The sequence below is a fragment of the Cyrtonyx montezumae genome, unplaced genomic scaffold, assembly GCF_038088225.1.
Source record: "Cyrtonyx montezumae isolate F1298 unplaced genomic scaffold, pur_monq_1.0 scaffold_10, whole genome shotgun sequence".
NCBI classification, from domain to species: domain Eukaryota; kingdom Metazoa; phylum Chordata; class Aves; order Galliformes; family Odontophoridae; genus Cyrtonyx; species Cyrtonyx montezumae.
The window spans coordinates 12,806,769-12,821,756 of record NW_027071826.1 but is presented as its reverse complement, the minus strand read 5'-3'; the positions used below and the strand labels follow the sequence as shown (position 1 = coordinate 12,821,756).

General features: G+C 35.6%; 1 protein-coding gene across 4 annotated transcripts in view; it reads left to right on the top strand.

The window, feature by feature from the left end:
* The window catches only part of PAPOLA (poly(A) polymerase alpha), a 39,574-nt gene extending 26,203 nt beyond the window's left edge, over positions 1 to 13,371 (top strand). The window contains exons 14-22 of one of the 4 annotated variants that reach the window (XM_065750580.1): positions 726 to 845; positions 2,285 to 2,394; positions 3,630 to 3,751; positions 4,525 to 4,667; positions 5,512 to 5,609; positions 6,503 to 6,723; positions 7,096 to 7,149; positions 9,683 to 9,754; positions 11,192 to 13,371. In XM_065750580.1, the coding sequence (XP_065606652.1) occupies positions 726 to 845; positions 2,285 to 2,394; positions 3,630 to 3,751; positions 4,525 to 4,667; positions 5,512 to 5,609; positions 6,503 to 6,723; positions 7,096 to 7,149; positions 9,683 to 9,754; positions 11,192 to 11,287 (1,036 nt within the window). In that variant the 3' untranslated portion in view covers positions 11,288 to 13,371. Of the gene's footprint in view, positions 1 to 725; positions 846 to 2,284; positions 2,395 to 3,629; positions 3,752 to 4,524; positions 4,668 to 5,508; positions 5,610 to 6,502; positions 6,724 to 7,092; positions 7,150 to 9,682; positions 9,755 to 11,191 lie in introns of all 4 variants that reach the window. The other 3 variants (XM_065750563.1, XM_065750571.1, XM_065750555.1) reach the window with 3 other exon arrangements.
* The last annotated feature ends 1,617 nt before the right edge of the window (positions 13,372 to 14,988 follow it).

Here is a 14,988-nt window from a genome sequence, read left to right as displayed (position 1 = left end):
AATGCTTATTATTATTCAAAATAAAACCAAAAAGATTAAAGATTGTTAACCTTGAATTCATGGAGATACGTGGTATATTTTTAATGGAACAGTTTGAAACTTTCAAAATAGTATTTTTCAGTTTTAAAATTTGACAGTGGTGATGATGTGTTTCCGAAAAACAATAAAAATGAGGGATTAGGGCAGGAGAACTATTGGCCCAATTATGCTTCTTTTCAGTACTGCCACGTTCACTTCACTAATCTTATTTTCTTTAGCCTTATATGCTTTAACAGACAGTTGTGAGTCGGTCTGTGTTCAATCTCTAGAAATATTGTTTATCAAATTAAAAATCTCTCTCCCCATTTTTTTATTAAAGAACTAAGCTTGTCAGGTTTTGGAAACTTACTTTTAAAATTCTGCATATGAAGTTAAAAGAAAACTGTAGAAATAAATGAGAGTTCATTTTCTTTTTGCTTATTACTTATGTTTAGTGGGTTGCTATTTAAATCCACCTGTAAAAGATGATCACAGTGCTTCAGGGCATCCTTCATTTCAGAGCTTGCTGTGTGCAACTTTTTGCAAGACGCATACTCTGCTTATTGATGTGAATTTGTCATGTATAGAACATTAGTTCATTTGTTAACTTGTGTAAGCAAAATGCTAAGGACTGCTGCCTGTTATGAAACAGAAGTATCGAACTTTACATATTAATGAGAACTTGCTAATGAATGACATTTATGCAGGGTGGGTTTGGTGGAATCAAAAATCCGTATTCTGGTTGGAAACCTGGAGAAGAATGAGTTCATTACACTGGCTCATGTGAATCCCCAGTCATTCCCAGCACCCAAGGAGAATCCTGACAAGTAAGCAAAAATACATTAATCGATAAGCTAAGATTTTTTTCAGAATCTGAGGTCAGTTTTTCATGACAAAGTCTAAAGGCTAAAATTTTAAGTTGTTCATAAGTTCGTAAAATCAGATGCTCTTTGTTCTATTTAAGAATGTGTCCAAGCCAGAATTGAGTTGAACATCAAACACAGTAGAAGTGAATCTTGAATAACTTAAGTAGATGGGATGCTATAAGATTTAGCAGCAGTGTTGCATATCATTTAAAATTGGTAGGAGCTGATGCTAGAATTCTTAGAGATTGTAAACAGTGGAGGGAATGCCAAGCACTTAGTGCTGTCCAGTACTGTATGTGTTTTTTTGCTTTCACTTCCTGTCTTCTACCACTCAAAACAATGATTGGAACTGTGAGGGCTAAAAGCTCTCTTTTTAAGACTTCGGTTTCTGTCTACATATTGTTGGAATTGCCTTCATAAAGAATTGTAATTTTTGTGAACTATGAGAATGGAAAATAGGGAATTTGTGAAAAACCTTGTTTACGTTTCATACTGTGTTTTCCCAGACATCAACTGCTTGGAATGACAGTAAGCTTTAGAAAGTTAAATACAGGTGTTATATTTGTTCCAAGAGAAAAATGAATAAAAGAAGGCTTAAAACTTAGCACCATTTTAGTGGGTAAACGTATAGAACTTCATGGATAATCGTGGTCTGATTTGCTCTCATTTCAGAAGATTTAATGTGGCTAAGCTATTAGGAAAGGCTTTTCGAAGGTTTTCTAATGCCAATAAAGTGTGGTTCTCCACCTGCTTTTTAAAAATATTTGTTCAGTAATTGATGGGAAAGTGGAATTGTTCTCAAAGAGTCTTACAAGTAGAATACGTGGAATTAAAACATCAAGTGCCTTGAGGTGTTCTGATACATTCTGTAAAATAATGTTAGTTCATTTTCAGCGTATAATAATTGAAAGTAAGCCATCAAAATGAACAGTTTCTTACCAGAAAACTGCACTGTGCTGTCAGTTAGAGCTAAGAAATTTGAGAGTTGAAAACAAACTTAGATGGCAAAATTGAAATTGTTTAGTCAGGGAATATGTTAATATTTTGACTTCAAGGTCACATGCTGAAAAGCTCCTGTCTCCTATTTCTTGTGTGATTGCAGTGACTAGTCATAACTCTTATATAAATGAGAGAATCTTTGCAGAAACACAGTTAGTTAAATATGCTCTTTACTGATAATTTTAGTTTAAATTTGATGGAGATGATCTGTTTCATGTCTTCTTTGTATTGGAAATGAAGCAGCAATGTCACCAAACCAGCTTTTGGCTTTTGCTTTTCTATGTATGCATGTCTCCCCAGTGCTAGTGGAATTAAAACAGAAAATGAGCTATTGCAGCAAAGAACTTGATATCGCTGTTGGCAGATGATGTCAAAAATAACTTTTATGTAACATTTTGCAGGGAAGAATACCGTACAATGTGGGTGATTGGGTTGGTGTTCAAGAAAACTGAAAATTCTGAGAATTTGAGTGTTGATCTTACTTACGACATCCAGTCATTTACAGATACAGGTGAGTTTTGTATACAGATGTTCAGGTATGAAACTGGGTGAGTGATGCTACTTGTCTTTTTATTCCCATAATCTATTCTTTCTTTAGTAGAACTGTACCTAGAAATAGAAAGATTCAGGTAAGGAGTTAGTGTTATTTAGTGAAAAACAGTTTTAGTGATATGTAATGCTTCTAGAAGCTACTGATTAACAAATGTTTGATTATTACTGATTGAAGTGATGAACAGAGATCTTTCTGATGTCATTAAAATGCTAAAGTATATTCTGAGAATTCAGGAACGGTGTAATGGCTAGTCTGATTCTCAAAGCAGCGTCCGAAAGCCATGAGCTTTTTAATGAATACTGCTCACTGTTAAAATCCTTACATCTTCGGGCTTCAACAAAGTATTAATGGATCTCAGAACGAAACAATTTGGTGAATGCTACAAGTCTTGCCTACTTTATTTTTCTTTGCCTTAGAGCAGATATTTAAATGCTACTTATGAACATGAGAAAACTGATGCTTTCCAGCATGCTATGGAACAGGATAGAAACATGCTTTTATGGATCCTTTACTTCTGTGCGTGCTAACTGGCTAGTTGTTCATCTAGATTACACTTTCAGAGATTCAGATTTTGAGTCTAAAGTTAACTTTAGTTTGGGATTTTTCACAAGTACTTTGTTCTTTGTTTTTCTCTGAAGGAAAGATTTTTTTTTCTGTACCTTATAAATACTTAAATCAGCTTCTGATTGTTATTTCTATTAATGCTTAGTTGTTGTTACATGACTCCAGCTCTTTCTAAAAGAGGAAACTGGTAGTTGAGCATTTCCTTTACTCATGACTTATATTATCTGGACATTCTAAGATGTATACAATGTAGAATACACTTTTTGAGGCATTTTCTTATGGAACTATCTGGGTTTTCTTTACTTTATACTTAACTGGATATTTCCGTCAACTGCTGGAAAAGAGTTACTTCAGTCTTCTATAGAAGTTTCGTAGTGTGAGGTTTTTTTCATCTCTTCTCTTAGGGTAACTTCTGAATTTATACTTAGTGGAATAATTTGAATTTTGATGCAGTTTAAACAGTAAAATTAGCAAATAGTGTGACGTTTGTATTGCCAGTGTTGGTATAGTAGAACGCTTTTTTTCTACAGAGGGTGTTCTTGAGGGTGGCAAATATTCTGTAATACAAATCATTTCTACCTGGGCAAGTAAGTGGACTGATACATATTAATGTTATTCTAATTGTGTAGTTTATAGGCAAGCAATAAACAGCAAGATGTTTGAGATGGATATGAAGATTGCAGCAAGGCATGTGAAACGTAAGCAACTTCACCAACTGCTACCTAATCACGTGCTTCAGAAAAAGAAAAAGGTAAACTGTTTTTACTATAGGTGCTTTGTATTGAACACTTTTTAAAATATAGAAGATGCTTTATTACAAACAGACTTATGCTTGATTTCAGTACATTTCAGAGAACAATGCAAATATTAAGTAATGCATCTTTTTAAATAGTAACATGTCATAGTAGGGTTTTTGTCCTCCACTGATACTCAGCAGTGATACTTATGCTGTTCAGGTTGGTCTTTTAAGTTCTTTGTATTCATTTTGGTCTCTCAAAAAATGTAAATTTTGTTTTACATCACCATTAATTTTGTAAAAGCAGTATCTATAAGCTGTGAAGAATAAAGAAACATGAAATAAAGCCAAAGCCAAAATGACAATCACTAAATGCAGTAGCAGTTTATCCTCTGTTTTTAAACATCATTGAATCTTTAGTAGATTTTTGAATATGGGAAACATAAATGTTTATAGTGACATGATAGTAGCTTATTTACATGTAAAAAGATTAGAAAACTGTCCATTCATGTTTTATAGTTTACATTGGTCCTATTATCAGATTTCTTCTTAAAATAACTATATTTAAGGCACATGTATGTGCTTAGCTTGGCATACGTTCATACTCAGCTCTGGATGAAAGCTTATCACTGTTAGATCACTCATTTATTTTCTTCACAGATGTAATGGCTAATAGTTTGCATGACTGAAATACTGTCTTTTGAATCTCAGGCTTTTTTTGCTTTTTGCTGTTTTTTTTAAAGCCCTTTACTAAGACTAATAACTTTCTTTTATGTTGTGGATGGTAGCATTCAACTGAAGGAGTCAGATTGGCAGCTCTGAATGACAGCAGCTTAGACTTGTCTATGGACAGTGATAACAGCACGTCTGTGCCTTCGCCTACTAGTGCTATGAAGACGAGCCCATTGAACAGTTCTGGAAGTTCTCAGGGGTAATGAAGACTTTCACTCTTGAGGCCACTTTCTGTTCCTGTGTTGTGTTTAAGTATGGCAAGTACTGCATTCAGAAGATAGTACCATTATGTCAGGGTGTAAATATTTCAGACTGGAACTTGAACACATCTGTAGTTCTAGTTAGAACGCTGGAGCAGGACTGTGTTTGTGGGATGGCGAGCAGCAGAGCATTGGACTTAAGACAAGGAGTTATAAGATTGGATACGAGAGTATAGAAAAGGTGAAATAAAAACTTGGTTATAGTAGTAGAACTGTGAGAAATGATAAACAGGGAGTTGAGGAGTGAGAATGGAGAGTTTTGGGGCAAGCCTGGTATCTAGCATGTCACGATTGAAGTATAACTTTCCTAGTATTATTTTTAAACATGCACTGCTTCCGTAGTTCATGAGAAAGAATGGGAAGGAAATTTTGTTGTGTAAAATCCCAGGTTTTGCTCAGGAGATCCAGGCAGAAATTAATAGTTGTAGTGGTGCGAGCAGATTGAAAAGAGGATTTCTTTCCCAGTCCTTGTATATCATCCTTGTTCTGTCCCATGGGAAAATAATTGCTTTACTCCCACTGCATCTCATCTGATCAGACTTGCCTGAGTTTTTGCCTTTTATTTTAAAGAAAACTTCTTGCCACTCTAAAAAGCTGTCATTGCTCAAGTTTTGTTAGATGGCTAGTGCTCAAATTTTTCATCACACTATGGCATAAAACTACATGTTGTGCTCTGTAATACAGGTTGTTTCACCTGTAATGTCCACACATACGATGGTGGATAACACCATAGGCATGCTTTACTCACGTTAAGCATTTTTTTTCATTTTTCTCTTTTAGCAGAACCAGTCCTGCGCCAGCTGTAACAGCAGCATCTGTGACCAACATACAGGCTTCTGAAGTCACTGTGCCACAAACAAATTCCAGTGAAAGCTCAGGGGGTAAGGAAAATGGTGTAATAAACTGCTCCTATTGATTCTGTAAAGTGCATGATATACAGATTAACTTATATTTTTAGACTTGGGAAATCATGGCAAAACATTTGTGCAGCAGTGTCTGATTATTCTTTTGTTTGCTCATGTACACTTTAGCTGTATATATGAAGCAAGGCAGATGCAAAAGGGTCTGCAACTGGTTATCCTTTCCAAAAGGATCAGTCTCAGAAATGTAGAATGGTGGAGTCATATGATTGTAATTTCTTTTATTGTGTCACAAGTGCGTTAATATGAGTAGGTGTGTAATTTTTTCTCATCCTGGAATAGAGGAAAAACATACATATATATATGCTTATTGTTTTGAGATAGGCAGCTGGTGAGGTATTACTTTGTCAAGTGGAACATTTTTCAAAATGATGTAGAGAATGTCAGGTGGTTATCTTGCTCTCTCTGACTTCATAGTACTCTGGGCCTGAGCAGTGATAAACTCAGGGCTTCTGTGAAAAAAGGAGTATCAGATTTGCCTTAGATTTGATTTAAGGCATTCATAGGCAACGTATATGTGGCTGAGTATGGAAGCAGTAACACTTCAGGTACCAAGAACATTATAGATATATGAGGGCAGAGCTTCACCTGGCTAGTAATAATCTGCTGTTTAGCAGGGCTAATTAGGCCTAGCAGAGTGTCACTGGTATCACTACCTTGTGTCTGATATGTGAATTTTCTTTTTAGAATGAGCTTGAAACTAAACATTTGCTCTTACAAATGAATGCTTTTACCACCAACTTCTCCACTTCCTTGAAGCCTGTTTGATTAATGATAGTATAGACTAGTGACTGGAAACTGAAATGTTTGTCTGAAGTAATCTTGCTGAAGCTCTTAAAATTATTTGCTTGTAGGTTCTTCAAATGAAAGCATTCCTCAAACTGCCACACAACCAGCCATTTCTCCACCACCAAAGCCTACCATCTCTAGAATTGCTTCCTCGGTACATCTATTAAATCCACCACCCAGAATTTCAGGAAATGTTGCAACAAAAACACCTAGCCCTGTCACAGCAGTGAAAAGGGCATCTTCTACCCATAACGAAGATTCTCCCAAGAAAATGAAAATTGAAGAGGTATTTGAGATTTTGAGATTGTAGCATTGGAGGGTCCAAAACTAATAATAGGGAATATTAATTTCTGCTGAGTACTGATTCTCATATTCCAGATTTCGAATACTTTGTTAGCTTGCATATTTCCTACTCTGATTTCATCGTCTTTATGTATTCAACTTACTAAGGTGTTACTGTTCTGTATTATGCTGATACTCATCACGTGGCAAAAAAAGCTGCATCAACAAAAATACTTAGATTCTGAATTCTAATCTTCAAAGCAATTTATAATATGTTACACCTTGCAGTTAATTCTGTTTCCATGTATTTTCTTGTTTTATTAACTAACTTTTTCATTATTGTTAACAATTTCTGGTTTTCTGTGCATTTCAGCAGGATGAAATAAGTGAAAATACTAGCTGTATAGATGTGAACGAGCCTGAAACAAAGGTATTTATCTCTGCTCTATATAATTTTGTCTGCGTTAATTGCAGCTCTTATGAAATATCAGTGTTTTTTTTTCCCTAGAAGTGACTGGTAGTACTTGTATATGCAGTATAGACACTCCATTAAAGACATCAAATTCATATATATGTTGTTCTTCAAAAGTTTTGTTAACAAATTGCAGTATGTTACCTCATATTAGGTTACCTTCACCCCATGCATTGACTCGTAGGACAGTAGATAGTGATTTTTTATTTTTATTTTTTTGCTGGTTGTTCACACTTCATTATGCATAGCATATAAAAATCTGGTTGCTTACTTGCCCATGCTTTAGGCTGTGGGGAAATGAATGGTGCTATATAAAGTCTTCTTGATAGCTGAAGTACTTTATGCAGTTGTAGCAAGGCCTCTGGGGACTTTCAAAGATCCAGGCGTGCCCCTACATTGTCTTGTTAATTGCCAGGATATATTGTTGCTTACTGCAAGTAGCAAGGGTGACAGTATGTCCTTAGCTTTGTGGTAACCACTTACGTGTGCAACAAAAAAAACAGTACCTTGTTAGCCTTGGAATACTGTGGAAAATATTCCTAGAAATTAAAATAACTAATAGTGCGTTAATACGTGGGTTTAATTTCCACACCCTTCAGTGAAAAATCTTATTTAGTCACCTTGAAATCGCTTTAAACTCGAGACAGGTGAAGGCAGAAATGGCTGTAAGCATTTAATCCTAATGTCGAAAACAGATCCTCTGGATACACATCATTATACAAGTTGTAGGTAATCCTGTTAGGCTTTATTGTAGTCTTCTCTAAATCTTATGTCCTTAATTTGTATGGTAGGACATGGGGGAATGAACTTCTCAACTAACATAGGCTTCTTTTTTTCTGCTTTGAAATGCACCTGTTTTAGTAGGGTGTGGCTTGTTATTTCATACAGTTTTAAATTACAGGCTTTCATTAAAAGGAGAATGTCCCACTGATCTGTTATTAGTCATTCAGTCCTGCTGAATGTCCCACTGAAAAAGTGACTCTGACATTCATGTGATCATACAAAAAACTGATTTAATCTACTAAAGTAGCAGGAAAACTATTCTGGTGGAATGGTGAATTTAGACTTATACTCACCATCAATTTGCATGGTAACAAATCTGTGTAAATGTGAATTTAAAAACATGGTATTTATTTGTAACCTTTGTACAAGTGAGCTTAATGAATTTAACCTTTCTGGCTTCTTTTTCAACAAACAATTCTTAAAATATCTTCAGTCTCCTAGTTTTGAAAACTGTAGTGGGGCAAGAAGATGAGGTTATATGTAGGGATTTAGGTTAATTTGGCCTGTAGTGATAAGTGTAGAGGGGCTGCTAAAAAACATTACTGAGTGATGAAATTGATGTTCTGTTCTTGAAACAGTTTCTGAACTGTTTGCATCAGAAGTTAGTCCTGATCTTCAGCTGTTCATGAACTGAATTCAGTGACTTCAGCTTAGTTGTATAGCTCTGAAGGAACTTACTCAATTTATAATAGTGGAAAAGCAGTCAAATTTGTAAGAAGTACATTCATCTTATTAATCTGATACTGCACTTTCTCTTTAATAAATTGAGTGGCATACAATATTTTCCTATAAAATTCTGCTTAAAAGTTACGGGTGGTTTAACAAGGGACAAATGAGAAGTGAAGTGGCTTGTTTTGCTGTCAGATTCCTAGTGGGCATAACATTCTTTCATGTACTGGTCAAACTGAAGAGCAAGAGGAAAATGCAGAAGCAGTGGAAGCATGGATAAGTAACTTGGGAGGAGTATAGGGATGCTGCTAGGCTGTAGAGATGAGGTCAAGATAACCAGGACCCTGCTGGAACTGGACTTGTCAGGGGGCACAAAGAAAGCTAAGGAAGGCTTCTATAGGTATATCAACTAGAAGAGCAAAGTGCAGGTGGATGTGTCCCCCGCAGTGAGCAATGCAGTCCGGCTAGTAACAACAGAAAAGGAGAAGGCTGAGGTTCTCTGCAACTTTTTTGCCCCAGTCTTCGCTAGTGACTGTCACACAGAACCTTTGAGTGGATGGTTGAGAAGGTGAGAGGTGGGGAGTGATGCCTGTCCTGCTGTAAATAAAGATCAGGCTCGAGGAACTTCAACATTCTATGGGTCCCAACGAGATGCATTCCAGAGTCCTGAGGGAACTGGCTGATGTACTTGCCAAGCCACCCTCAGTGATATTTGAAAAATTACGGTGATCAGGTGAAATCCCTGGACAGCAGAACAAAGGCAGTGTCGCTCGTTTTAAGAAAAGTAGAAAGGATGATCCATGACCTGTCAGCCACATCTCTGTGCCGGCTGAGTTCACGGAGTAGGTCCTTCTGGAAGAAAAGATACCTGGAAGAGAGGGAGCTGATCTGGGAAAACAGTATGACTTCATCAAAACCAGGTCTTGCCTGACCTGCCTTGTTGCTTTTTAACTCTGGTAGTGGACAAGCGAAGATGCACTGTTATCATCTGTTCTGGACTTCAGCAAGGCCAGATGATTCCTCTTCTGTTTATTTTTAGGAGCTAATGGAGACAGAATTGAATATTAATTCCCAAATGGAACATCTTCAGACAACTTTGCAAGCTCCTCAGGTACTGACTTTGGAAACAATGGATTTCTATTTCTAGTTGTTGGTCTGTGTTGAAAATATCAAAATGAAAATAAAGTTGCCTGTTGTTACTGTCACAATTATTGTGTTTTAGATGATCATTGATCTTATTTAATACGCATTGTAGCTAAATATGTATGGCTTGCCATACAAACTGACCGAAGCTGGATTCGCTCTTCTGAATTGTGCCTTCAAAGCAAGGGGCTCAGTTTATTCCTTTGTGCTTTGCACATCAAAGAATAATCATTTCAAACAAGAAAAAAAAGCTTTAAATAGCTGCTCATCAAAGATGTCCTGGTAGAGTTTGAAAGTGTGAGAAATGTAGCTTCGGATTCTGATATTTGGTATGAGGGGAGAGAGAGTATCTGATCTGATAGTTCATTAACCAGCTATCTCACTTCACTGTGGTGAAGGAGTGTAAGGAGCTATTGTGTTGTGAATCTTTGTGAGATTGTGTTTTGCTTTCGTGTCAGTCAGTGTAGTCTGCTGATTCACTTTAATGAAGCAACAGTTCAGAGTAGTCACTTTAATGCAGTTTTTCCCATGTGTGAAATGTGTTTTATACTAATTTTGGACATTCAGAATATAAGAAAACATTTTCTGTTAAATTATGTGAAGTAATAAATAACAACTGGATTATTGTGATGTCAAGTAAAATATGTAGAAGTGGAAGAAAAAAAAAAGATACCAGCTTAAAAATAGAGGCTTCTTAAGCATATAAGAAATTAATTTATTGTATGGAATATTGAGTGTTTGCTTTCTGCATTTTCCTTTATTTGGCTTCATAAACAACTTTGGCGAACAGGATTTAATTCTCTTAAGGGAAACAAAAGTGTTCAGATTATTTTCAGTGTGGGATTCTTTTCCTAGTCAGTAGCAGTGTTTTATCATACCTTTTCCATGTTAATCTATTTTAATTCATTTTGGAAATTTGGCCTATAAGTATACTTAGACAATCTGAAGCATAAATGTACAGACACAAATTGCATAGGGGACAGCTATCTCATCATCAATCTGGAAGAGTGTTACAGAGTTACTGAGTTATTCATAGCAATCTTGAAATATTAAACATCTTCATGTGATAGTAGATGTCTACCTTATGACGTGGATATTATGTCTTTATTATGATACGGATTCTTATTAGACTGAGCTTTCTCTGCAGCACCTCCTAATTTCTTGCAGTTGAGGAAAAAGGAAATGTGTGCTTCAAAAGAGAAAGTTGCACAGATTTTTGTTAAAAATGGCGTTGTAGCCAAAGGGAATATCTGTTTCTGTATTTATAGTTTGTAATTATCCTAATCTTGGTATATTTTGAATTACTCCTGAAGATTTGATTTGTTGTTGAACGTTGGTGCCAATTTCTACAATATTCCTGTAATTTACAGTTAAAATACAACGAAACTTCTTCTTTTCTTTTCAGAAAACACCCAGTACAGATCTTTCAGATATCCCTGCTCTCCCTGCAAATCCTATTCCTGTTATCAAGAATTCGATAAAATTGAGATTGAACCGGTAAAAACAACCTCAGGGGTCCATAAACAATATCTGCCAACTCAACCTGTTGTCTTCTAATACTAGGAAAAAAAAAAAAAAGGAGGACAGAGAGTGCAAGAGTAGAACGTGATTGGAAATGGATTTAGGTATATTTTGTGCACTTCCCTTTCTGGACTAAAGTCACCACTTGATTGGAAGTCCAGGTTAGTTTGTGAAGCCAGGAGTACTATTAATGTGTTAGCAACAGTTGCATTAAAGATTTCAAAGGATTACTGCCTTTAAAAACATGAACACTATTTGTATCCATCTTTGACATACTGATTGAATTTGTTTGATGCATTGTTTCAAAGTTGAGATAAAACTGGCATAAGAATCCCTTAAATGCACTTTTATGTACTTTTTTTTTATTGGAGTATGACTAATCTTAGATCTTCAGCTGATGCGTTTTCATTTTATTGAAGAATCTCCAGTAGTGATCTGCAAATGGGATGATGATCTATGACCTGCTATACATTGAAGACAAAGTGTATAGTATATCTAGTTCAACTGCCATCAAACAGCAGTAAGCCTTTCAAGTGGAATGTCCAATCCTGGGGTAATGAGACATATGCTGAGGAAGTAATTGGGAAGTTTTTGGTATTGGTGGGACTTAAGATGTTGTCTACTTTTATTTATAGGATTGTTTTAAGGTGCATACAGTTCAGCAGTCAAACAGCAAATAAACTTTCCTTTGAACTAATCAAACTTATTTCCTTTTTGAGCTCTTTATTGTATTTCTTGGGAAAAGCTTTTGCATTTAGTGTTGGGGTTTTTATTGCAGCTTGTATGCACCGTATAGGACAATAGTTATACAAAATAAAAACAAGCCAGACCATAATATTGTTTTTTGTTTTTTGTTTCCCCTTATGTAATCATAATGCCTTGTGGCCTGTAGGCACAAATTCAAAAGTTTGTCCCATCACTGAAGTGTTTAAGTAAATATGTGTGCCTGTGAAATGTAACACCTGTCTTGATGGCCTTTGAATCACTAAAATATGAGATGATTTTTGTACACTCCATGAAAGTTCTGTATGCATTTAAAAGGTTCAGATTTTAAATAAAGGAGAAAAGATTTTTCCCCAAGAATTTTAAAGGTTTTGTTTTTAGATGGCTAATCAGAAATAGTTTTACATATACTGAACAACATTGAATTTTTAAAAATCATATTCCTAGTAAGCACTTGACATCTACTAAACTCTCTTACTCCTATTTTTTTGTTCTGCAGTCCTATAAAAAAGATAAGTAACAACTGTTTCTTTTGAAAGAACTGAATCTCTCATGGCAAAGAACAGCAGTATTGAGGAGTATGAGGGATATCAGTGGTAATAACAAATGTAGATAACAAACTTCATGTTACTGTTACTTAGTCTGAAATACGTGGGATATCAAATCATATTCCCATACTTTGATTAGCATGTTTTATGAACTCTCTTCTCCCATTGTGCTCCATCCTCTTTACACATGCATCTTTCATGTTAAAATTAAATTACTTACACTCTTCCCCTTATCCTTCTAAATTAATTCTCCAAAGTCAGAGTGTAGCTTATCTTCTACTTAGGCTGTGCAGTAACTGAAGGTTTTCTTTTGCCATTTGTCTAAGAAGTCTAGTATACAAATCTTCACTTTTCCTTGCCCTGTGCAGCCTGCTGTTGTCCACCTCCCAAAGAAGGTTATATTAACAGTTGAAGTGTACAAGGTGTCTGTGTATTTTGTGTAGCTATGGAATTTAGATCGAAATTGCCAGGCACAATTTTAGTCTTGTCATTTTGTTTACACATCAAAAAAAAATCTTTTTCATTTTATTAAACGTTTCATGTAACTGCACCCAAGTTTTGCCAAGCTGGGAACTTGGAACTTTTCTGTATAGTGACTTTTTAATTCTAGTTTTCATAACCTGGAGATCAGACTGTTGCTTTCGCATGATGTACGTAGTGTCTCATGACTGGAGTTTGCTTTGTTTTATAGTATCTGTACTCCTTGTATTTTTCAAGAGCTATTTTGTAAACAGATGATGTATTTCTCCATTGAAAACACAATAAAAAACAGCACAATCCCATAGTTGCCTCATTTTTCTGAATGTAAAGAAGTGGATTTACTCTGAGTTCATACTTGGCTCCTGACTTTTCTGCTAATACAAATACATGGTCTAAAAAATACAGCATAAATCAGCATTTTGTAAGTAAGCATGTTGTATGTAGAAAGTAACACTTAACAGGATGTTGGGTTGTAGTCTGTGAAAGGGAGAGGCTGTGGATTGTGCAGTGGGCTTGAGGATGGAGCTGCGATTTGCCAGAACATTTTAAGAACTTCCTCATCTTCTGATTAGGATTAGACAATACTGGAAGAAATGTGCTTAAACACTCTGGGGATGCACTTTCTTTAGAAGTTGGAACTAATTTTATTAAGGCAAAAGTAACGGTGTTGATGTCTTTACTTGCTTTTCCTGCTACTACTTCTTTTGTCAGCAGATGGCACTGTTTCTTGTCAAACAGTATAAGCTTGCCTTGAAATAAAAGTACAAATTGCAGATAACTGTGCATCGCTTGATTGATCTTTGTATCAGCATGAGCCCGATCCTCCAAATGCTTGATGTGAGTAACTTTAAGTAGCCTCCCTTTGACTAAAATTTCTTTAACTGCTAAAACCACTGATGATTATGGTCTTCATATTATAATTACCCTGCCTAAAACAATGGACCTTTGTGTTGTATATATTTTTCACAGCATGCAATTGCTTGTCTTATTTAGAAGAGATTCATCATCTTTATATCTTGCCCATCCCTTCTCCCTTTCATCACAGCTGATGTTATTTATGGCTTTAATTCCTCTTCTGTTCTCTGCAACCAATAAAAATCTGCAAGTAGATCTGCAGATTTCTTTTCAGTGCTTCTCATCCTACCGGCCATAGGCTTCAGTAGGTTTGTTCTGAGTTACGTGTCGTGAACCTCCACAAGGAAGTTCATGAACTCTCAAGGATCTGCAAAGATGACATGGAAAATTACTGTTATAGCCAGAATAATTAATGCTAATAAGCTGTGGTTCTAACAGATAGCTTTAGGCATGCTGATTTGAATCAGACTTCTGAATTGATAGATTTTAGCTAAAATTGTTTCCTTACTGTAGGTAGTGTGCAAGCCTTGTTTTGGTGTGTTTTTAACTACAATATATTGACACTAGTAGTCACGTGTACTGAGAAGTAGAGAGTATCAAGTGATAGTATGTGTATCATAGCGAGAGAACCAATTTTAACAAACAGTAAAAGGTGAGTACTTCAACTAGAATAATGAAAAGAAGACTGTATGGCAAGAGTGTGCTAGATGTTACTGAAGCCAGAATCTAAACTTCAGTGCTAGAAAAAATGCTAGAGAAACCATTGGCTGTATACAGCGTGTTTTTATTGCATATGCTGTTACAAAAGGCATTTCACATGTTTAAATTGAGTCTGGTGTGCCTTATGTGAATTTGTAAATACACTGGTCAAGTACATTAATCTCTTCTTGACATCATAGTTGCTGAATAATACCAAATTTTTATCATGTAAAGAAGTGCATATCTTGATAGTACACTTCTGTCTGTACACAGTACATTAACTTTGTACTTGATAGGTTCACTTTGTAAAGATTTCAGTGGTCATAATGCAAGAACATCACTGAAAACTATTTTCTATTTTACTTTAATCATCCTA